The sequence below is a fragment of the Daphnia pulex genome, chromosome 2 (assembly GCF_021134715.1).
Source record: "Daphnia pulex isolate KAP4 chromosome 2, ASM2113471v1".
Classification (NCBI taxonomy): domain Eukaryota; kingdom Metazoa; phylum Arthropoda; class Branchiopoda; order Diplostraca; family Daphniidae; genus Daphnia; species Daphnia pulex.
In genome coordinates this window covers 1587915-1611086 of record NC_060018.1, presented here as the reverse complement: position 1 = coordinate 1611086, position 23172 = coordinate 1587915, and the positions used below count along the sequence as shown (strand labels likewise).

Sequence of the window (23172 nt, the reverse complement as noted above, 5' to 3'; positions counted from 1 at the left end):
AGTTAATGAATCTTACCTTTTCGGTGAGTCCGTCCTCGTTGAACTGTGGCGAGCCAACGATATGGACGACGTTGGGTTGCGGTAGGCAGAGAGTAGCTGATTGTTCGTTTCCAGATTTCCAGATTATGTTGGCAATTGCATACGCTAAAGCTTCTTGCTGTATCGTGACTGTCGTTGGCATTAGTGGGTTACTGGTGAATGTAAATTAATCTCGTTATTATGTTTACAGGATTATCTGAATATTTTTCTCTAAACTTTAACTAAACCTTCCTTGAAGCGATTGATTTTTAAAACAGAAATAGAAATCTTGGGAGGATTTACCAAGTTTTGGGTAGTTTGAGGATGGCCGAGTCAAAGAGAAGCGTCCGTAAGATTTGCGCCTGAATAGTCATGAGAATAGCACGCATCATGGGAAGCGTCGATGGATTCGTGATGGAAAGACCGTAGGCTAGCGGGTGGCCGTGTTCGCGGAAGACTAGTCCAGGTCCTATAACGAGTCGTAAACACATTGACGGCGAGAATGATTCATGTTTTATTTGCCTTTTGGAGAAAACATGGAAACACGTCATATTGAAAACATTGTAGTAGTCAGCGTACCTTGGTTGAAGAATTCGGGTCGTACTGAGGCGGGACATTGTCCAAAGACGACTTGTCGTAATGCCTGGTGTTTGTAGAAATAAACAGGAAAAGTAATGCCGTAAGAATGTTATGTGTACCTGCAACTGTAGGCTACACAAAAGCCGAAAATAATTTGCTTTTATGCAATATGCAATTTCCTTATTTTGTTTGTCTAACGTAATAATTTTGAATGACGAGAAACTTTAACGGGAATGGACCTTATTTTTGGGTTGGTAACGCTGGTAGTATAACTCTCGCTCTATCGACTTTTTCAGGCTCATCATTCTTTCGACTCGAGCACTATTTCGCGGAGCGCTTTTTTTCTTATTCCTCTTGTCTGGGTTTTGGGTGCAAATGAATCGAATGCACGCCATGTTCTAATGCATTTGTAGCCAAGACGCTTGGCCGCACCTATAGTATCGTTGACTATGTGGCGTGATCAAAACAAAACAAGTTTGACGTGTCGATTAATCCGCTAATAAGATTTGCTCTACACTACCCTGGTGGCTAAGACATATGCGTTTTAGCCGACTGAAATGGCGATGCCAGCAGATTCGTACCCTATTGTTTCGCATAGCTTAGAATCAATGAGGACTAGGGCGATTATACGAATCGATCGCACAGTTGTCAAGGGGGGTTTTCCTATGCTTCTTCACTGAATGGTAGACGGGAATTCCGAGCCGCTCCGAATAGCACACGCGAACGATAATAACACAACGGGGTAGTATAGTATAGGAAAATTCTTACAAGGCTGATAACAATTGGACAAAGATAAAGGGCTTTCTTCGAATGAAAGAAATTCATTTTTGTTAATGCAATTAGAAACAAGGACGATGTCATTGGCTCAAGGTAATGGCTAATGGGCATGTCGTGTGCGCCAAAGAGTGGACCCAGCGAACTAGGGAATACATTGCAGGGGCGTGCAGAGGTTATAATCAAGGTGAAAGACAAAGGTGACTTACGACAGCAACATCTTCGGTGATGGATTTTCCTAGATTATTGGCCGGAAGCACCAAGGAGAGAGTGCGAGGAGGTCTTTCGCGAGTCTCGGCAGCCCGCCCAGCGATCCCTGCAATTTTGAGAGACATGATGGAATAGCCAAACTGTTAAGCAGCGTCGTCCAACAGAGACAGCAAACAACGAACTGGGCCGACGAAGCTGGTCGGAAGGAAGCGTCCAGCTGGCAGGACTTCACCTGGCAGACTGAAGATCCGGTGTTAGTCCGACCTTCCTTCTCACTTGCTGGCTTGACGCTGTTTAAAACCAACCACAGGGTCCGCTCCGATTGACGTCGTTTTGTTTTCCCTCGAGGACCAATGTTTACTTAATCACGATTGCAAGTCGGTGCGACCACAAATCCGCCCCAACACGCCAAAACACAATCACTATTACCGCAACGTATGGGTGCATATACCGAAAAAATTTCGGACATCTCACGATCTCCACCGTTGCTACCTTTCGCCAAGCACGTTACGTTCTCGTTGATTCCCTACGACCGGCTTATACCTTCTTGAATGGCCGAAACAAAATAGAGCCAACCCTGCCCGTGTATGTTCCACAGCAGTGGAATATAAAAATGTAGCAAACGGCAACCCTGACCGAGGTATTGACCAACAACAATGATACGTGTCTGCATTAAATCTGAGAGGGCGAAAAATCGGTGTAACAATCGAGTTCAAAGTTGGAAGCGACCGCGATGGTTCAACTTCATTGAATCCGTCAATGGTTGCCAACATTTTTATTTGCGGATCGCCATAAATTCCGTAAATAGACACACTGTGTCGGCTCTTTTATTTTTAGTTCTTGATTGCTATCTGATTGAATTGGGTAGGATGATACTAGAAGTCAAGGTCGGGTAATTGTCTGTCCGGGGTCCGGGTTTTCCGACGAAGCAATTTGAAAACTTTAAGTGTTATACAAGGACAAGTGCTCAACGTTATCCTTGTTGTTTCACTTCTTATTTGAATTATTTTACTTTTTAGCTGTCTGTTAAAGGGAGGAGTTTGAGACATGGAAGAAAAGTTATGTACCAATCGCCAATCCGCCGTGAGACAATTGAGTGGTAGTTCCATACATGTATACAAGGTTCTTTTTCTTTCTCTTATCTAGCAAAGAAAACGGGGACTATTGCTGAGGAGGATCGAGCGAGACCAGCCAGAACAAAAAAGAAAAAAGAAATAATCCATCTTTTCGCGCGGATGCCGCCGTCACAACAGACTGAAGTCCCGGACCACGCCATCCAATATACATTCGACGGGGTAAAGCCATTTCTTGATTTCTTTTTGCCTTTTTCTAATCGGAAACAAGTGATGTATCAACATGCAAATAACTTCAAAAAAGATCGATATGTCTTTCTGTTGACTCGACGACGGAGCGGCTGGATACATATCGTGGGGAGGGTGGATGTAGTAAACTCATCAGTGTTTTAACTTACGAGTGGCGGTGAAGGCGAAGGATCCACCTTGTCTGGATCCAAAGTCGTAGTCGAATCCCTGTTTCATGTTAGAAGAAAAATCAATCAATCGACTTCGATTTTCGCACTTGCACAACGGACAGGCTTACCCTGAAACTCATGGCTCCAGTTGATTTCAATCAAGGGAAACACTTGGCAGTTAAAATTTTCTCGGAATCAAAAACTAGTCAGTCAGTTAAATTGTGGATGACATTGACGTTCGGTGGACTCAACGTGATGCCAAAGACAAACAAAGTAAAACCAGGCCTGCTCCACGGCCGAGGTTGATGTGGACGAATTCGACTATCAACGCCAACGCGTAAGCGTGCATTGTTGGGGCTATGACGGTACGGCGCTTATGACGCACAGCTATACTTGCTCAGCTTTTGTTTGTTTCCTTATTGGCGGAGAGCATTCCACGCGCAATGCCCGGTCAATTGATTTTCCTATGAAGGCTTTGACATGAGGAGAGGCGGGCGCGTGTGCATATGTATATCGTGCACGAGTCGTGACGGACCGAAGACTTCATATAGGCCATAGAGATATTGTTTCGGGGCGGGGGATTGGTGCACCGAAGAATTCCGTCCATCAACTCTGCGAAGGGCGCGGATAAACACGAGGTTTCTCATGTTAAGTTATTTTCGGTAAGTTCCTCTACAGGAGACGACGACGACGACGGCGACGCGAATTGAGGAGAGGACGGGATACCTACGAGCCCGCGACAACGCACACTTGATGGATCAATGATTTCTTGACCATCGTTCAGTTCTGTCCGGCCCCCATCGACCCTAAATGATTCTTTTCTTTTTACGTCAAGAGGCGTGTTCGGTCTCTTTTTCCGGCCGGCCTTCTATACCAAATGCGTTTTAACAAGATTTTTTTTTCTTAAATGAGAAGAATGGAACGACATTCATGTTTAATGAAGAGAGGTTTCGCTTTTAACTTTTTTCACAGGAATTGTTCGAGAAAGAATTTCTTTTAAACAAACAACGTTAAACAAACGGATAGGGTTACTGTATACGAATATTTTTTATTTCTTCCGGCTTAATATTTATCACTGTCGTCGTCGGGATCGTCGATCCTCATCTTGACACGTGCCTTTTTCATTATGCATGAATGTTTTTTTAATTCTTTAAACACACCTTCTAGCGTTTTCAACCCCGCTACGAGCAAGATGGGAACTTGGCTCTTACAGTTTCTAAATGGGGGTTGCCATGCCAGCGGCAACAAATAGAAAAAAAAACTTATTTGCCACCCTTTCGTTCGTAGAACTTAAAAAAAAAATGTTTCAACTTTCTAAATCCCAACTTCCCAGACACGCTTCCGCCCCCTATCGTTTTCATTCTCTTACAGATGTCCGATTTATCATTCAGTTTATTCGCGTGTTTTGATTCTAGAAATGCGGGGGAAGAATATTGACCACCTCTACGGTAGCCCTTCCGAGGTCTCTGGAATTCACTCACAAAATGAAACCCTGTTTGTAGTATGTTTTACCGTAATCAAAATTAAATTGAGATTGGATAATAATAGGGGAATCCGGCTACGAATCCACGGCGTCACGTCAGCTCAGACTTCTAATCTGATTTATACGAATAAATGGATCATTCATGGCCCCCAGACGTTAAAGTCGAGCTAGATTTCTTTCTTCCAGGCGAGATTGCATGCGGCGCCAGTATGTTAATTGTCCTCCTACGAAACTTCCTACGTGACTCGGCTGGGAGAAGTCGGTTGTCGTACAATGCGGTAATTATTCTAGCGATAAGGTTCAAATGTTTGAGCAAGTAAATCACCGAGTTTGAATCTTTTCCATAGTCCAAAATTATGGGAAAGAAATAGACCAGGTCTAATCGCTGTACACTAGTATTCGCGTTGCAATAATCGTATGCATATGCGAGTTTACATATATAAACAATTGCCTTTTTTTTTATGCCCATATCTTTTCTTCCCGAACTTTCGCCGTGACGTCCACGAAGATGATGACCATCCGTCACGCAATATCTATTTCTTTGAGCTGAGCCGAGGGGGACTCTCGAGTCAAGTTGCTGAACATACTTGAACCTAATGATCTTAAGCTTTTTGCATGAAATCAGGAATCAACAATAAGCTGGATGGACACTTTTCTGACAAAACTGTGCAGTCACTTTATTGTTAAGTACACAATGGGACATAATTTTAAACCGACCAAGACCAAATCTGGACTACGTTGTATAAACAAGGCTACAGGCTTGTCGACAAGCGGTCGATATTGTCTCTTTGATTCCTTTTCTTTTGACACCATTGTTCGTGGTGTTACAATACCACTCCGAGCTACTAGACAAGTTCCTAATATACAAGTGACGTGCATGTGAAGAGGACCAGACACCGCGTTTCCCCCGCCGCCTCCATTGATTGCTCCGACGACGAGTCGTGGTGTAATCCCTTCATTGACGCCTTCAAATTCTTTGTGGTGAATAGGCTCTCCGTCGTATAAAAAAGGTGCACGTAATGGTGTTTCTTGTGCACCCCCAACACATTCAAATTGCGTCTCCGTTTATTGGGGGAATTTGTGGGGGAGTGGAGAAATAGGAGGGGGGAAGGATTTTCTTCGTATAAAATGTTGTCTCATAAGAATGGCGCAATTCCGTTCCAGTTGACGCGCGCTCCGCTCCACCTGCGGCCGAAATAGGAAAATGAATCAGGATCGATAGCGAGTGAATATAACAGGTGTTGTTTCATCGAGACTGAAGATGGCGAAGTGAATCGCGGGGCTTTTTTGATTTGACTAACTCGAATGCTTACTTGGTTCTGATGATTTTGTCAAGCGTGCTGAGAGGCAATTCTGCATCCGTTTCTTCAAATCCGCGGGTGCTTATGTTCAAAATGGTTTCACTTGTCTGGTAATGAGAACTGGTGAAGTAATGCAACTGGAAGCTTCAAACAGAAATGAGGGTGACAGTGAGGACAGTGTCCTTTGGGTTTAACTTTTGACGCGTAAATTTTTAGATTACGTACTTGTACTCGTTTCGGTAATCTCTCATCAGAGCACGGTCTAAGCAAAATAAAAGGCCAGTTTGGTCGCAGCAGATCACCAGCCAAACAGGAAAGATTGGTGTTTTTAATCGGGATCCAAGATTAGCAGCTTGTGTCTTTTCCTCGTTGCCCATCCATAAGAGGAGGCCGAGTGGTGACCGAATTAACACTCCCGTTTCCGCAACAGCCTGCAGTATAAAATGAGGTTTAAGGTATAAATGTTGTTGCTAACCTATCATCAATTTAATTACCGCATTATCTTCATCTCCTCGGTATTGGACACCGTTATGCAAATACGGACTAGCTCTTCCGGTCATGAGCAAGCATAGCACACTGTTAGAAATGCTACCCTTAAAACTCACCAGATGGCTTCTGTTTGTCAGTCCGCTATAATTCGCCGCTCGTCCCATCAGGTCTTCGTTCACTCTTGAAAAAAAAGAAGAATTTTCCATCAAAATTTTACGGTACATTACTAGGAAATTGGTAATGATTGACTTCTTTTCATTTTCGGGTATTACCGATCCAAGCCTCTGGATAAAACAGCGCTATACAGTAAAAGAAGGACAGCCGGGCCAGGTTCTTCTTGGAACTGTTGGAAAGAAAGAGGAGAAGTTGATTTCAACTTGCTAATACAAATAAAAGTTACGCCATCGTGTTTAAGGTAATGTATACTATGTAAATATATCGGCGTAGCACGGTTACGAGTTCATCCCACTTTCCGAAAGGTACCAGCTGCAACTACATAAAGTAAATTGGAAAAAAAAGTAAAGTTGGTCAACATTTGCGTATGAATGTTAGATAGCGTGCGTGAATACTTTTTCAGTCACTCCGTCTTGATTGAACTGGGGAGACTCTGGGAGATATACACCAGATTTGCTTGGTAAACAGAGTACGCCTTGTCCACTTCCGGCCCGCCAGATGATGTCGGCTAGAGCTGCAACAAGAGCTTCTTTCTGTATCGTTCTCGTTGGCTCTAAAGGATCTCTTCTGTTAATTGCAAATTGAAAAACAAGTTATCAGAAAGCAGTTTCACGTCATATAACAAATCGTTTTAGAAGTCAACATGGAGCGTGTAATACTACTTTTCAAGGCACCTAGTTTTTAGAATTATAGAGGCCACCAGAAAGTCTTAGGCTTCGTTAATCCTATATGAATATGACCTATAAGACGTGCCCCGATGTGTGTCAAGGTGAATTACTATTTCGGTAAGAAAAAGAATTGAGTCAGTGCATTGGAAATCAATTGTCTTGCGATTGGTAACCTTGTTTCAATGAAAAAAGAAACTATCAAAGAAAATCGTCCGCACGTCCAAGTTTTGTAGCCCATCGATCAGTCGGAACCGCAAGTTCTGTTTTCTATTGACCTTTCGCTCTACCTTTACCTTTATACTTTGCGTGCACTCGACTCCAGGTGGGCTAGATGCACACGTCTGATTGGCCAATAGTTATAATTCGAGTAATGTATTGCTGTCGTGTGTTTCCGTCGAATATAATACTACACACGGACTGATGAGAAAGGCAAGCTAGACAAGAGCAGAAAGGAGTGTTGTACATTTATCTACTGTGTACGTCGTAGTGCAATTGAACTGACAAAGTTTCGGCAGTTCCGCCATATGAAACTGACCGTTATTGTTTATCCGATTCGATAGCAGCTGCTCGATATCTGTAACAGTTTGTTTCAAATATTCACGCATAGCATTCCGAGCATATAAGGCACGGAATTCGTTACGCCATAAAGTGCGGTGACTATAATATCGATCAACTACTAAATTTTACCAAATTATGTACCGTGTTTTTAAGGTTTTGTTCGGATCCGTTTCAAAGAGTATCGTTCTCAGGACCTGCGCTTGCACTATCATTAGGACGGATCGAGCCAGGGGAGTCATATCGCCGCCGATGAACGTTAGTCCGTAGGCAAGCTGCTGTTCTGCTTCGCGGAAGACCATGCCCGGGCCACGTGAGAAGAATTCCGAGCGCACCAAACACGGACATTGGCCAAAGACGATCTGTCTCAAGGCCTGTCATTGCGAGAGCGTACATGTAACGAAAGGGCAACGTTCAATTTTATTCATTAATTAACGGAAAAAGTGATCAAACTCAACAACATTTATGCATTAGTAAATGAGATATCAAAGTTGTAAACCGATTCCATCTATAAGCTCTTCCGATTTCACAATTCTCTAACGTACAATATGTAGGGCGCATATAGGGAAAGGAGCGGATGTCTAAAGCAGCACGGAAGCGTTACGGAATTGCGTTGTTCATGGGTATATAGGAAAAGGCAAACAAGGTCTTGGAAGCCATGCTTGTATCAATCATATTGCTCAACCTTATTCCTGATATTTTTTTTACCTGTCATCGGCAGTGGGGTATAAAGCCTGCACTACTTTGGCCTTATGTTGAAAAACTACCGTAATAAGTGCATTGGATTCGCTATAGTTTTCATTCTTTGTCAGAGCCGCTAGTGATGGCAATCAGTCTTGGCATCACATGCAATCTTAAAAGAATTGCCGTCATCATTGGTAACTACGTGGTAGCCTATCGATTTCCCAAAATTCATTCCCGACTTCCTATAAAAACGTACGCCCTAGCCCTATATTCTTTTATTCCCTCTTGACTTCCAAGATGAGGGTCCTCTGGGGGGTGTTATTAAGGTGGGTTTTCGGTCTTCCTGCTTTTTTCATGTAAATTTTTATTTTGATCTTGTCCGTCCAGGGTGGGTGTAGAAAATGTAATAGGGATGTTCGGCGTGTCGGGCCGTTTACTTACAGTTTCCAAGTTGAATAAATTAGACACGAACAAAACCGTGTCTTTTACCTCTCGTCTATTTTAACACACTCAATATTGTACAGTAAATTGGGGGGAAATAAACAATAGGGGGTAGGGTAACAACGACTGAATTTGGGGCCACCTATCGGGGGCCCCCAAGGCAATAGTCGCGTAGGTGCGCCGGTGTTGTTGTGCGGCGTCCTGATCTCGTCGTCGTCTGTTGGAATGGAATATTCCTAACACACTCCCCACCAGAGCCCGTAGCATCCGGCTCGACATCTTCGACGACGTCTTCCGGTTCTTCGGGAGCTGGCATAGCGTCTCCGATAGCGAGATCGATTTCTGGTTCTGGCAGAGTTGGATTTGGATCCTCTTCCGGCTCCTGGATCGGTTCCGGATTTCCAATTTCGACGTCTTCGGCGAGATCTTCTCGCAGCTCTATAGGGTGAAGACATTGAATGGCTCTATTAATTAAATTACCATTTGGAATCTTGAGCATGACAGAACGGATGAGTCCGTCGCGGCTTGGAATCAGTTCCTTCACTACTCCGGTAGACCACATGAGTCGTTTGGAGTGTTCGTCGTGGATAACAACGACTTCTCCTAGGCGGATCTTCCTTCCGGATTTTCCTTTGGAGTGGAAGTTGTCTAGTTGGAGTAGATAATCGTCGACGAATCTAGCACAGATGTCAGCGACATATTCCCTCCTGTTCTTGTCCATCTCTTGTAGTACGATGCTGGTCGATGTAGGATCCAGCAAGTTAACGGCTGGCTCCGGATCGGCACGAGTAGAACGTCTGTTGTTTAGAAATTGGTTAGGAGTTATCGGAAGTGGATCGTCAGCTCCTTCCCCAATATAGCTGAGTGGGCGGGCGTTGATTACGCTCTCGATTTCTGCTAAACTCGCTTCCAGTTCCATGTAGTCAAGGCAGGCTCGACCGTTGGAGCGTCGCAGCAGATCCTTGACGCTCCTCACCATCCGTTCCCAGAATCCTCCCCACCATGGCGCTAGGCTGGCGGAAAATATCCAAAGGGTTTTTCTGGACGCGAGAAAGTCTTGAATGATGGGATCGGCGTGAATAGTTCTCAGGAATCGGTCGACACATCGGAACGTTTGCGCGTTGTCCGAATACATCACTGAGACGGGTCCTCGTCTAGCTGCGAATTTTCGAAAGGCTAGTAAGAAGGAACGCGCCGTCATATCGGGTAGTAGTTCCAAGTGAACCGCTCGAGTGACTGCACACGTAAAAAGACAAACATAACTTTTAAGATGGTTCGTTTTCTTAGCTTTAGTTGTTGTTATTAAGATGTCTTGGATTTCGACATCTTCTTCGACTGAATCCTCTTCGCCTACGATTAGAGCTTCGATTGGAGCGTCTCCTTCAGCGGGTGGCTCCTCGATTCGCTCTTCAGTTGGATCGTCTGCTGGCGTCGGATCCTGGACGCTTGGTGGAGCTTTCCTTTTCTTCCTTCGCTGTGCTGGTTTGTACAGCAGTGGTCCAGCGAAATCGACTCCTGTAACGTGAAAAGATTGCGCATGTTTGAGTCGGTTTAAAGGAAGAGGGGCTGCTAGTTCCTGGAATGGTGGCGATGTCAGTTTTTTACATTCCACACAAGTAAACAGAATCTTTTTCACTTGCTGTCGTCCTTTAACTATCCAGAATTTTTCTTTCAACTCTGATAGTGTCACCTTTGCTCCTGCATGTAGTAGCGACTCGTGTTTGTCTGTAATTAAGAAAGTGATTACTATATGTGATGCAGGAAGCAAAATTGGGGGATCGATGTTCCTATCTCTTAGGGCAAGTGATACTCTCCCATGGATTCGAACGAGACGGTCTCTGGCGTCCCAGATTGGAAAAAGTGCAGCGATTTTCTCCTTGGGCTGGATTGTGTTGTCTAACTGTAGCGATTCAAACGCCTTAGGATACCGCTCTCGTTGGAGCTGTCTGTAGATCGTTAGTTCCGCTTCATCCAGCTCCTCTCTGGATAATCTTGTAATCCGGATAACTTTTCCACTTCCTTTTCCATCTGGTCCAATTGCCTTTATCGACTCCATTCGTTCTGGACCGGGAGGTCTGAGCTTCTTTTGACTCCTGCTGAGGAATCGTGAGACCCAGGCTGTACGTCTTAACAGTCGATTCCAGGTGGAAATTTTGTCGAGATTCCAGTCGACGGAGGCTGTTGGAATTGCGATGGCTGCTGTTGTGCTGACCGTCGTACTCCTAGCTTCCGATTCCATTTCGGACTGGATTGTTTGTGGAATTTGGTCGTTGGGAGAATCTGGCCATTCCGTTTCTTCTCCTTTGAGCCAAATCGGGCCGTTCCACCAAAGAGTTGAGGTTACCAGCGTTGGCGCTGGCGCTCCCCGCGAGGCAAGATCGGCCGGATTTTGGAGACCTGGACAGTGTCTCCACCACTCGGGTTGTGAAAATTTTCGAATCGTTTCCACTTGATTTCGGACGAATGGTTTCCATTTGTTCGGCTCTCCTCTAATCCATCCTAGTGCAACCAAGGAGTCTGACCAGTAGATAGTTCTCCAATACTGGACTTGCATTGCATTTTTTACGACTTCACCTAAACGTACGGCTAAAAGTGAGCTCAGCAATTCTAAACGCGGTAAAGTTACTTTTTTCTTAGGTAGAGGTGCAACTCTCGTCTTGCTGGCCAGTAGGATGATGAGTGGATCTTCTTGTCCTTTTTGGAGTCGGGCGTAGGCTACGGCTCCATACGCTGCTTCAGAAGCGTCTCCGAAGACGTGAATTTCGTGAGAAGTGACTTTTTCGGATAGTCCGATCCATCGTGGAATTTGTAGTTCGGTGAAATCGGCGAGACCAGTCATCACTATCTTCCAAGATTTTTGGATATCGGCTGGAGCTGCTTGGTCCCAACCTATCTCCTTTTCCCAGAGCTTCTGGTAAATAATCTTTAATAAAAGTACAGTGGGAGATAAAAATCCAATTGGATCAAAAATTCTTGCCGAGATACTGAGTATCTTTCTTTTGGTGATTTCCGTTCCCACTTCTTCCACTGCTTGGATGATGGATGCTGGGTCGAATTTGAACGAATCGGATCCGGTGTCCCACCGGATTCCTAACACCTTCTGTTGGCCGTCCAAGGCTGGGGAGAGTAGGCCTACGACTTGATTCGACAGTCCTTTCTCCTTCAGGTGTTGTTTGAGGTCTTCGTTGTTGGTTGCCCAGCTTCTCATGTTGAGTTGGGCGTCACTAAAGATCTCGTCCGTCTCATCGACTCTTTTCTTGGCGATTGATAAATTGTTTGCTCCGCCGAGGTAATCGTCAACGTACAAACTTTCTTCCAGCTGTTGAATAGTTTCTGGAAAACGAGACTTTAGTGATTTGAAATGTTTGTTAATTGTAACACGTAGGAGAAAGGGGCTAGAACTAAGGCCAAAGGGCACTCTCTTCCACTTGTAGGCAATTAGAGGCGATCCAGCCACTGCTGGATCCCTGGGCCATAAAAACCTGATTGCTTCGGCATCTTCCGGCTGCAGGGCGATGTTTAGAAAAGCCTTTTCAATGTCGGCAATCCAGGCAATCTCGTACTTTCTGAAGCGTATTAGCACTGATAGGAGATCCGGATTGAGATTTGGTCCGGTCTCCAACACGTCGTTCAGACTTGGGCCGAATTTCGTTTTTGCTGCTCCATCAAAGACGGGTCTGATTTTCGTCGTTGATTTGTCGCCTCTGAAGATCGGATGATGTGGGAGATAGGTGTGAAGCTCTTCGTAGTCCATGTTCGCCTCCTCGACGAATTTGCTGTCGATGAGCTTTTGGATTTCTGCGTGGTAATTCACCAAATCTCCTGGATTTTTTCTCAATCTTGTTATTGTGCTCTCCACTCTTCCGGTGGCCAACGGGAGATTTTTCTGAAGTCTCCACTTGTCAGTTGTCCAAGGGATCGGTGTACAGTATCTTCCATCTGGCCATCTCGTTATTTTTTCGTCAAAGAAATCGAAGCGATCATCCGATTCCACTGCATCAGCGCCTTCAAGGTTCGCAAAATTTTCTATTTTCCAGAAAAGAGAAAGGTCGAAATTAGCAGCAACTTGTTCTTCCTTCTCAAACCATTTACTATCTTCTTCTCCGCTGGATCCGATTGGGGCATCTGAGAATGACGCTCCTATTGGCGTAGTTTGGGGACTGGCCGTTCCAGTCTCCTTTTCCATCGGAGTTTTGTTTGCTTGAGTTGAAAGGATTTTTCTTTTTTGGCTACTTGTCGCGAATGTTGACGTAATCTGTGGAATCGGGTAACTTGATGTTAAAATTAAATTTTGGATTACTTGAGTTCCTGTCTTCGATTTTGCTTCTTGAGATGGTCCAGCAATCATTCTTCCGAGTTTCGTTTGAAACGCGCGCAATCCGCATGGACTCTGTATGGCGGCTTCATTCGACATGATCTGGAACATCTGGTCCATTCCGACTAAAATTCCAATTGGCTGATCTTCGGTGTGTGCCATCTCGAATCTGTCGTCGGCCAATTTTTCGTTTTGGATCCAGAGGCTGTTTGCAAATTCGGATCCTACGTACGGGCCGGTATCTGAAATGTGATCCGATTCTAAAGCCATTAGTGTAACTTTTGGGGCGCCTTGCCAGGTGCCCCTTACTTGCATTTCGACGTTTTTTGTCATTTCGGGCTTGTTGGGTTCCTTTTTCTTAAACACTCTTGTGCTGATGTTTTCCACCGCTACTGTCTTCATGTTAAGTTGCGATGAGAGTGATTTCAGCACCCAAGAACGATGACTTCCGTCGTCTGCAAATAAAATCGCTCTTGTTTCGTTACCGTTTTGGCCGCTGATGATGACTGTTGCCGTTTTCAGCATCAATTGTCCAAAGCTGCTTGCACAGGCTGTGGTTGTCAAAGTTGGATCGCTGGCCACGATTATTGCTGCTGTTGTGGGATTGGTGACTCTGACGTCTCCTTTGTCGCAGAGAGCGGTGTGGTGCCTCCCTCCGCACTTGTTGCAGTTCCGGGCGGATGTGCAATCCTTCAGCGCGTGTTTGTCTCCAAAACAGTTGACGCACCTTTTCAAATCAAAGATTATCTTTTTCCTTTCCGTCAGCCCTTTCGGACATTTTGTCGGCCAGTGAATTTGGCTGCAGAAGATGCAGGGCCTTTCGCACACAATCCAACTTGGGTTAAATTTAACGTTTTTATTTTTTAAGGCGGATTTAACCTGAGGAGCTGGACTTGCTTTGGCTCCTACTGCCAATTGTGATGCTGTTGCCGGCTGTGGATTTGCCGGTTTGGGCTGTTTAGGAGCTGGAGACGATTTCTCCTTTTCCACACCTTTGATTCGGTTGAACCTTTCGGCCGCGTCGATTTGATCTCCAATGAATTTGATGACCATCTCGATGTCCGTTGATTTGTTTGTTGGCGATTTTGCCCATTCTTGTTGGAGCCTGGTAGGAATTAATTTGATTAATCTTGCTCCGAGGAGTCCGCCAAAGGAACTTGTGGGGACTCCTAACGTTTCCAACGCGCTAATGTGCGATTGGAGATTCAGCTGGAAGCTCCTCAGAGCTGGAACGTCGTTCCCGTCCTTTACGGGCTGCAAGGCATCCAGTTTCTCAATGTGCGCGTCGATTAGAACGTCCGTCTTCCCGTACATCCTTTTCAGTTCGTCGATTGCGACTTGGTAATTCGCATCTGTTAATTCAAGATTGTTAACCAACAGGTACGCCTCACCTTTAAGATATTCCTTGAGGTAATCGAATTTTTGGACGTTTGAAAGAGATGAAGAGTGGACAGCTGCGTTAAAGGATTCCCAGAATTGGGTCCATTCCAGTACGTCTCCTTTGAAGTGCTTAATTTGTCGCTGCGGCAATCGTATCGACTGTACGGCTGAAGCTGGGGCTGGTGCTGCCGTCACGTTGATTACTGGCGCGGGAGGTGCCGGAATGGCCGCCATGATTTGGGCAATAATTTGCGCCATCTGTGCTTGACTTGTTGCTGGATTTGCTGCTTGATTTGCTGCTTGATTTGCCGCTTGATTTGCTGCTTGGCTTGTTGCCTGTTGTTGGAAGAGCGCTAACAATCGTTTGTCTCTGTCCTCTTCTTTCTTTGCCTCTTGCTTTTCTTTCACGTCGTCCAACCATTCTTGCTTCTTCTGCTTGATGATTGATCTTGCTCCAGACACTTCATCTTGAACTTGGAGAAAGGTGTCCAGATCCCCATCAATCTCCTCCTGCGCGGCCTTGGTCGCTATTAATTTCTCCTTGATTTCTTTTGTTGCGCTTTGGTAGCTTTCGAAGAGACTTTTCAATCTTGTTTCTAAGGTTTCTAGTTCTTTAACATCTTCTTGGGCCATTACTTGATTTGCAAATCCGTTGATCCGGGTTATTGCTCTTGTTATGTGGCCTTTGGTGGCTGACCTTGTGTTTTTCATTGACTGAACCATTCTTCCTGGTTGTGTAGCTCTTCAAGAGCTGTTGACTGGGGAAAAGGAGATGAAATAGAGAATTAATTTAATTTTTTTTTTTTTTTTTTCGATCACTTATCGACTGATTTGCCCGTTTCCTTTTCCTGTTTTCCTTGGGGTTTCGTGGAACGGATGAGTTTCCGTTTTTTGTTTCCACTTTGTTTGAAATCCCTTGGATGTATCTGAAAAAGAATCGATTTAAATTTGGAGCTAGGGTAATACCCAGGCTCCTGCAAAAATCCGGGCTGGATGACTCAATTAAGTGAATCTGGTTTTTTTCTGTTGTTGGTGGCGCCACTTGCGGCGTGCCACTACACTTTGCGAGAGAGGAAATAAAGTTTTTTTTTTTTGGTGGCGCCCCTTGCGGCGTGCCACTACACTGAGCGTGAGCGAGAAATAATTTTTTTTTTTTTTTTTTTTGTTGGTGGCGCCCCTTGCGGCGTGCCACTACAGTGAGCGTGAGAGAGAAATAGTTTTTTTTTTTTTCGTTTGGATGCACCGATGTTTCGGGATCCTATGTAAGAGGGTTTTTTTTCTTTTTTTTTTTAAGGAAGGACAGATGGACAGAGAATATTCATTCAATAATTGTATTTAGCGGTTGTTTTGGAGACCTTTCGGCTCCTCTGTGAATGTTGAGAGAAAGAGAAAGATTATTTCTGACTCGATACCATCAGCAAGCGAAGAATGGATACGGGAGGACACACGTGCAATGAAAAGAGGAGACGAAATCCCAGTAGTTTAGCCCAGGCCGATCTATGGGCCAGAGGTTGGGACGGCGTGTTCAATGGCCGCCCCCTCAGGCTAGCCCGACAACGAAAGGCACAAAAAAGTCGAAAGAAAAAAAATGGAATTTTTGGGCATAGGTTCCCCCCTTTTCTACGTCTTTTTTGTTTTTACAATTTAGTAGTTTTAGTTTGGGCAGATTTTAACCACCCAACAACAAAAGAAAGAAACAAAGATAAACGTTTGGGGGGTCTAGAATTGTGTAGCCCCAACCGGCTTCACAATTTTGAGTTTTGAGTGAGTTGATTTGAGTGATTTGAGAGGGAGGACACGGTTATGCACTGGGTTAAAAACCGTTCGAAGGACCATGTAGAAAATGTAATAGGGATGTTCGGCGTGTCGGGCCGTTTACTTACAGTTTCCAAGTTGAATAAATTAGACACGAACAAAACCGTGTCTTTTACCTCTCGTCTATTTTAACACACTCAATATTGTACAGTAAATTGGGGGGAAATAAACAATAGGGGGTAGGGTAACAACGACTGAATTTGGGGCCACCTATCGGGGGCCCCCAAGGCAATAGTCGCGTAGGTGCGCCGGTGTTGTTGTGCGGCGTCCTGATCTCGTCGTCGTCTGTTGGAATGGAATATTCCTAACAGTGGGTATAATCAAATTTGTTAAAACGAACAATTTGATATAAAAATAATCCCGATTATTTAAGGTATATGATAATATGTTTTCCTCTACTGGGAATTATATAGCAAACAGAAATAGTATTAGATTTCAATGAAAACTTATTCTCTTATCGTTTTTGAGCGGTTTGGAATTTGGATTTTGAGGGGGGAGTTTGATTTTTTATAATTTCTATCGATATCGTATTATCGTAAGAATGCTGATTAGAAGAAAATTGGACAAGTGTCGTCTGCTGCTTTCATTAGTTAAAAGTTCGAAAATGTCAGAGATCAAGATTCAAGATTTAAATTATTTGTTTTTGATATCTGCCGTACTCCATGCTGTTTAGCGGGTAAGTAAAACAAAGAATACAAATAGAATCAGTGTGGGAGATATAGAAGCAAATTTGTGAAATGTTAGTTCCTGACCTGACTAACATTTATCAAGTAATTGCCCTGCTTTCGATGCATGGCATCAGTTTCCAGTTTGTTTACGCCATGTAACCTGTTTTTTTTTCTTTTTTGCAGATTTGAGGCCAATGCCAGCCATCATAACCACACAAATGCAAGTTTTTCTTGTGCAGGTCTTATTAACTTGTCATCAGCAGCAATCTCAGGATCATCGCTTCCAAGGGTAATGATTTCATCCAGCTTTACTTTTATTGACCTGCAACCTACTAGATACTTTAATGCTGCATTACCTGCATCAATTCAGTGTATTGCATGCTAACCTTTAATTCTCCCATTTATTAACAATTAGGGTTTACCAGTGTCTCATTTTAAACGTTTCCTGCTTTGTTGTTTCTGTCAATTATTTTTTATAACCCATTTTCTATTTTTATTTAGATAAAAAGCATCCCATTGCATTGGAAAACTACCTGTGTCAATCGAGTTACGGATCTCTCTTTTTCCCCTTTCTTTAAATGTCGTCGTGTACGCCTATGTGAATGTGGGTGTATTCACGAGGACACCCTTTTTACCCTATCCCGTCTGCTGGTGTGATTTAACTCTTCAGCCGATGGATGGAGCAACTGTAGAGGCCTGGCTGTATTTCCCAGGCATAAAGGTAGGACAAAATTGATCTCTATTCTTCCTTTTTGACAATTTTTGGTGGCGTTGATTATAAATCGTTACGTAGTCACGGGGTATGTTTATTCCTGAGCTTGGCGGTTTTTGACTGCAACTGTTTTCTCTTTCCGTTTCTGTTTTTTCTCAGTAAGGGTTCACTAAAAATCTCATTGGTCGAACGACTGCAGATCAGGCTTGTTTTGTACCTCACAACTTTTTATGTGCGCCGTCGAATATCTCTTTGGCTTGTTTGCGTTAGCTTTCAGACATAGGATTTTCAATTGACATTATTTCGTCATCTAAACTCAACTTTCTTTAAAAATATTCTAGACACGCAATCGGTGGTTTTATTTCTTTGAATCTCTTTTGAGTTTAAGACTGCTGTATGACGGCTCTCATTAACCTCAAACCGTCTCCGTCTCTAACCTCTCCTCGAAAACTTGCATGCATCTTATGATAATATCGTCTGAATCAAGAGCGAATCGGAATGATATAAACAAATCCATATCGGCCATATGTTAAATTCTCGACAAGAAGTGTGCTAGTGTTCCTTCGGAAGGCTTACTTATCACATTCTTTTTTTCGTTAGTTTGTTTGAGTGAGTTTAAATAACACGAAGACTAATACGACTATAGTAAACTATTGAATGGTTGACGCCATCCACCAGAGTCCACTTCCTACTGAACACTGGGGACAGTGATTCATTGTTCCATCTGCCAAAACTAAGTCGTCAGTCACACTTCTTTGATGTTCATCTATTATGTCCAGTTGTCAACTTCTCCGCATGCGAGTGAGCATTTGTTTGCTCTTTGCTGGCCGAGTTTTTTTTTTCCTCTGTGATTTCTTTCCACTTTTATTCATCCGGATTTTGTTGGGGCGTTGCGAGGCGTAATCGATTGGGTGGAAGACGAAAGTGGCGCTTGTCGGAGAAAAGGCCCCCATAAGAGGAAAAGTAAGTATGCAGCAGGCGATCGAGAAACTAACGGAATCGATTAAATATAGGACAACATCGCAACAGAACGCGACAACAGACAAACAAATTCGCTTTAACTGCTGGTCAAACCCTTTGGGGCCTGATGGAAACTGGCGGCCAACAAACAGAACGGCGGAATCACAACCGAATAGAATTTTTTTTTTTTTTTTAAGGGGAGAGGAATAAATTAACAGAAAGCACATCCTTACGATTGCTGTGGCCTCCGTAATGGGTGTTCCGAGAGTAGCGGGCACTGGTAGCACGTTAGGTAAAGGTGGTCTTTCAGCACCAATTCCCGTACTTCGACCCGGATATCGAGTCATTGCTGAACGATGGCCTTTTTTTCTACCAATGTGGGTGTTGGGGGGAGAGGGCGGTTGTGTACAAGGGGCACGGAATAGACTAACCCGGTTGGTTGGACGAACACGACTGACACAATTTCTTACCGATGCAGTCGTATATAACCCACGATGCAGGCCTATATAGTACCAGTTATCGACTTATCGAGAAAGCAAGTGAGCACGAAGGGAGCATTGCGCTGTCGGCAGACCGCCACGCTCGACTGTTGTTCACCGAGTGTACTCGCATACGCAACGCTTGACCTATACCGGTACACTTCTCTGGCAGATAGATATATGGGGACGTCAAAGAATAGACAGCGACGACACAATAGCCGTGGAGGACGGTGTGTCAGCCATTCGAATAGAAAAAAAAGGTCTTAAAGTTTATACGGGGGAAATGTGTAGGGTCTATTCTATTTTTACAAGCAAACGTTTTGCCATCAAACGATAGCTCCGAGAGTAATGCCCATAATTACAGGTAAAAGTCAAACGTGTCGGACTATTGGGCTCGTAGGCGCGGCATTTGACAGAGAAAATCAAAGCGGTGTAGGTTAAAGAATTTAGAATAAAAGGATGGAAATGAAAAATCACGCTATCTAGCAATTGGGAAAGAGGGGGAAGTTGACAGCACTCGTGAGCTAACTTTATAGGCTGACTCGATACAGTCACCTTATGCCACTTCTTCTTTTATACGTTTCACAGTGTCTCAGCTCTGATGTATTCTTTCTTATATCATATTTTATTCATAATGAGGCGGCAACGTTTGTCTGCTCCCATAATGTCACGACTGACTTGACATGAAAACGTCGCTACATTTCTTTGTAAAAAAGGCCATTTTGAGCAGCCAAGCGATGTGAATAACGTGCGAGAGAAATCTAGCCGGGGCATCACATATTGTCTGCATACTCGTACGACTCTTAACTGAGAGATCTTAACAATAAAGTGGAACAGCTTGCAAGAAATAAGAAGCAGCGCATTACCGTATGAATGCTCCCAAATTTGATGAATAGGGCAAATAACAAACGGCACGCGATTAGGAAGTTATAAGTTAATACCCCATTTGGAGATACGATATGATGGGTGGGAGCCATTCAAATTCATCATACTCATATCCGAGATCATTCCAGGATATACGTCTCTTACCGTGGCCAGCGATTAGGGCCCAGTCTACTATATTATTCGTATATTAGGGCTTGTTTAATTTTAGATTTAAACATTGTGTAGTCTGTAGTCTGTATCGAGAATGATCGATTGAGTTTCTTATAGTCATCAGGGTTCTTATACTCTATTTATTCATCAGTTTTGACATGCGAATGGTAGGCATACGTCATACGTCAGGAACGTATACAACAGTTCCCACGTCAGTAGAAAAATATTCTCTATGAATCTGATAACCTACATGCGCACAGCGAATTAGGATCGAATCGCATCGTTCCGACGCTTTTTCGTTGAAAAATAGCAGTTCGTTTTGAATCGTCGACTTCTCTCACTGCGCCAAGTCACGGAATTATGATGCGTAGGTACACTTTAAACTATAATCGACGTGGAAACAAACACTATCAATTTCGAGCATTGTTACCCACCCTTGTCCAGCACGGTTATAAATGTGTGTAAAGCTAGCTAGTCCCGCACCGTTGGTTCTTGTCCGCTTCCAAGGTTATATTTTTCCACATGTGTATAGGAAATCAATTAAACTCGGATTTGGACTTGGGTAAAAAAATGGGTCAGAAAACATACTTCTTGTCGCCAGAAACTTTTAAGGAAACAACCAAGAACCGAGCGATTGAAAGAAAAATTTTGGAAAGTACCTGACGCGCATATATCAAAATACCGTATCAGATTGTGCTTTCAGAGTTAGCGGAAGGATGGGTGTACATCGATTTCATGGAGTTTTTTTCAGGCCTTTACAGTGTTAGACAAATAGACACATTGCTGCTCTGAATCTGGGTCAAATATATAACTGTGACACGAAGCACCGTTGCTGCTGTGTCTATAGTACACCAACTGAAACGCTATATTGTAACTTTCAGCGCTGTCGATTTGCCGCCCTCCTTGTACGCGCATATAGGAATAGTTTCTCTGTTATACGAATAAGCCTGTCGTGTAAAACTGAACTTTTTGGGGGGACGGTGAAATATGAAAACAAGTTTCCGATATCCTATAAAAACCACTTTCCTTCGTGATATTGTAGGGAGGGGTTAAGGTCTGACGAATCGCCAGTCAACTCCCAAAACTTTCTGTAACAATACAAAAAGAACGTTAGACATTTTTTGTTTGTTTCTCAAGAGCGGCCGGCCCGCTGCTAAGAGTGGACAAACAACCTTTGCTGTCCACTGCCAAAGAATTGCGCGATTTTCCGACAACCTACTTAGCCTTAGCCAGCATGTCTCGTGTCTGGTCTCATAGACCTACACTGTCAATCGATAGCACGCGACCCTCGCTGGTATAATATCCGAATAAAAATGTAAGCAAAATGGCAACTATACTCATGATGATCAGATCTGATTGAGCCAAGTCGTCGACACAAAACAAATGTGGGGCTATTAGAAGTAGGTCTAGGTCTACACGCCGGTGTATAGGTATATAAGAGAGTCAAATATTTGAGTGTCGCACAGGCAATATCGTAGCGTGTCCAGCGAACCCGTTTGCCCTCCCCTTCTTACCCGTGCCAACGCATATACTAAAGGAGAAAAGAAAAGCGGAGTTTATCGATGTCGCCGGGAACTTTTAAATTCAATCTCGGGACCATATTGCGCTAGCTGTGATTGAACTTCAAAAAGTCTGAAGGGAAACACGTTCGTGTCAAGTGCTTTCTTTCCTTTTTCTTCAAAGCCGGCGCGTGAGCTGTAAAAAACGCCCTTGAAAGTGCACAAGTCTTTTTGTTGAGTGTGCGTAACGATGCTAAATTTAGACGGAACTGTTATACTACCACACCCAGCGTGTTTGAGACTTTTCATTCACTCCATTTCATGGTAATGGCGGGTAATTGTTGTGCAGCCCGTGGCCATCACCTGCCAACTTCTAATCCTCCTGGGCGAATGCGAATTTTGCGAATTATTCTTCGCCGTCGTCGGATAACTGCTAACCTGTAACGTTTCACGCTTTCCGATCATTTTGCAGCGTGGCGTAGAAGTCTTCCCTGTTATACACACAGCTCGTGGGCTAAATATAGAATTCAAAGTCTACACAGCGGGCAAGTCTGGCCCACAGCTATATTTCAAATCCCGCCTCCTTGTCTGCCCCATTCACCCTGTTGTTGATTGCTGAAAAACATTGCGTCTAAATCGACGGAATGAGTAGTTCTCGTTCTGCTCGAAACGCGTAGTTGCCCCCGTAACCAACAGCTACCCAATACGACAGGTATCGGCATTGTTTGATGAACGATGAGTCAAGGCCAGGAGCCCAGAAATTTGGGTCTCGATCCTGCTCAAAATGTAGGACATCCAAAACAGTGGCACAATAACGACAAAGACTTTGACTGCTCGATCCGATACTCCTCGTGATGACAAACGCTATAACTGAATGGTAGACGATATTGTTTGTTCATTGTTTGGTCGCGAGGCGGCTAAATCCGAAATACCAAGTCCCCTCGCATTGTTATGTAATCACGCCAACAGAGGACTCGCTCGTTGCCGGCGTTCGAAAAACGAATAAATCTCGGAACGTGAACGTGAAATTGAGCAACAACAAACCAGTGCATCCCGATTAAAATGCTACCACGATGGCGCGTGTATTTTCTGGAGCGACTTTCATAAATATTTTTCTTTGGTGATTTAATGGCGTCATACAAAAGTCTATAAGAATAATATATGCATCTTTATTGTTTTAAAAAAAGGGCGTTAGGCCATTCCAAGTAACACGCGCTCCACTCCACCTGCCAACAGAAAATTATTGCGTTACATAATTTCAATTTATAATCTAGGTCGTTTAACTTTTTTTAAATACTTGGTTCTGATCACTTTGTCTAACATGGGAAGTGAGACTTCTTCTTCCGGTACCTCGAGTAGCATCCTCGTTCGGATAAGAAGCACAGCAGGAGTCAATTGGTTTTGCGTACTTGTGTAATAGTGTAACTGGAACCTGTGGATATCGATAAACAATAAATTTTAA

The 23172-nt window shown here is 43.8% G+C and overlaps 5 protein-coding genes and 1 long non-coding RNA gene across 6 annotated transcripts in view; 2 read left to right on the top strand and 4 right to left on the bottom strand.

Moving 5' to 3' along the window:
• The window catches only part of LOC124201375 (inactive ubiquitin carboxyl-terminal hydrolase MINDY-4B-like), a 4966-nt gene extending 1655 nt beyond the window's left edge, over positions 1-3311 (bottom strand). The window contains exons 1-6 of the mRNA XM_046597752.1: positions 3181-3311; positions 3053-3110; positions 1581-1687; positions 598-661; positions 322-487; positions 17-191 (exon numbers count right to left, since the gene is read on the bottom strand). Coding sequence (XP_046453708.1) covers positions 17-191; positions 322-487; positions 598-661; positions 1581-1687; positions 3053-3110; positions 3181-3192 — 582 coding nt within the window. The 5' untranslated portion in view covers positions 3193-3311. The remainder of the gene's footprint in view (positions 1-16; positions 192-321; positions 488-597; positions 662-1580; positions 1688-3052; positions 3111-3180) is intronic.
• LOC124201423 overlaps positions 1-7141 on the top strand; it is an 8161-nt gene extending 1020 nt beyond the window's left edge. The window contains exons 2-3 of the long non-coding RNA XR_006877598.1: positions 2728-6291; positions 6384-7141. This is a non-coding gene — a long non-coding RNA (uncharacterized LOC124201423). The remainder of the gene's footprint in view (positions 1-2727; positions 6292-6383) is intronic.
• LOC124201391 (inactive ubiquitin carboxyl-terminal hydrolase MINDY-4B-like) lies at positions 5187-19283 on the bottom strand. The gene is made up of 9 exons (XM_046597753.1): positions 18931-19283; positions 7867-8096; positions 6895-7066; positions 6752-6817; positions 6598-6668; positions 6331-6505; positions 6062-6267; positions 5849-5980; positions 5187-5720 (listed from the first exon to the last, which is right to left on the bottom strand). Exons 1-9 carry the CDS (start codon positions 19042-19044, stop codon positions 5672-5674), a joined length of 1215 nt encoding a protein of 404 aa, XP_046453709.1. The 5' UTR covers positions 19045-19283; the 3' UTR covers positions 5187-5671.
• LOC124201144 lies at positions 8892-16498 on the bottom strand. Its single transcript, XM_046597616.1, has 2 exons — positions 10484-16498; positions 8892-10423 (listed from the first exon to the last, which is right to left on the bottom strand). The coding sequence occupies exons 1-2, from the start codon at positions 15263-15265 to the stop codon at positions 8990-8992; spliced, it is 6216 nt and encodes a 2071-aa protein (XP_046453572.1). The 5' UTR covers positions 15266-16498; the 3' UTR covers positions 8892-8989.
• Positions 17214-23172, top strand: part of LOC124201195 (laccase-2-like) — a 20144-nt gene continuing 14185 nt past the window's right edge. Inside the window, exons 1-2 of the mRNA XM_046597717.1 lie at positions 17214-17314; positions 17527-17746. The gene's annotated coding sequence lies outside the window, so the exon portion shown is untranslated. The remainder of the gene's footprint in view (positions 17315-17526; positions 17747-23172) is intronic.
• The window catches only part of LOC124201322 (inactive ubiquitin carboxyl-terminal hydrolase MINDY-4B-like), a 5890-nt gene continuing 5479 nt past the window's right edge, over positions 22762-23172 (bottom strand). The window contains exons 12-13 of the mRNA XM_046597748.1: positions 23008-23142; positions 22762-22936 (exon numbers count right to left, since the gene is read on the bottom strand). Coding sequence (XP_046453704.1) covers positions 22888-22936; positions 23008-23142 — 184 coding nt within the window. The 3' untranslated portion in view covers positions 22762-22887. The remainder of the gene's footprint in view (positions 22937-23007; positions 23143-23172) is intronic.

Bases quoted from the DNA above. Each gene is read 5' to 3' on its own strand.
- LOC124201144 (XM_046597616.1), bottom strand. From the start codon at position 15,265: ATGGTTCAGTCAATGAAAAACACAAGGTCAGCCACCAAAGGCCACATA. The intron at 10,424-10,483 runs GTGAAAAAGATT...CCACCATTCCAG, and splicing joins TAGTTAAAGGACGACAGCAA to GAACTAGCAGCCCCTCTTCC.
- LOC124201391 (XM_046597753.1), bottom strand. From the start codon at position 19,044: ATGACTCGATATCCGGGTCGAAGTACGGGAATTGGTGCTGAAAGACCA. The intron at 7,067-7,866 runs GTACATAATTTG...TGCAATTAACAG, and splicing joins AACAAAACCTTAAAAACACG to AAGAGATCCTTTAGAGCCAA. The intron at 5,721-5,848 runs GTAAGCATTCGA...TTTCGGCCGCAG, and splicing joins GACAAAATCATCAGAACCAA to GTGGAGCGGAGCGCGCGTCA.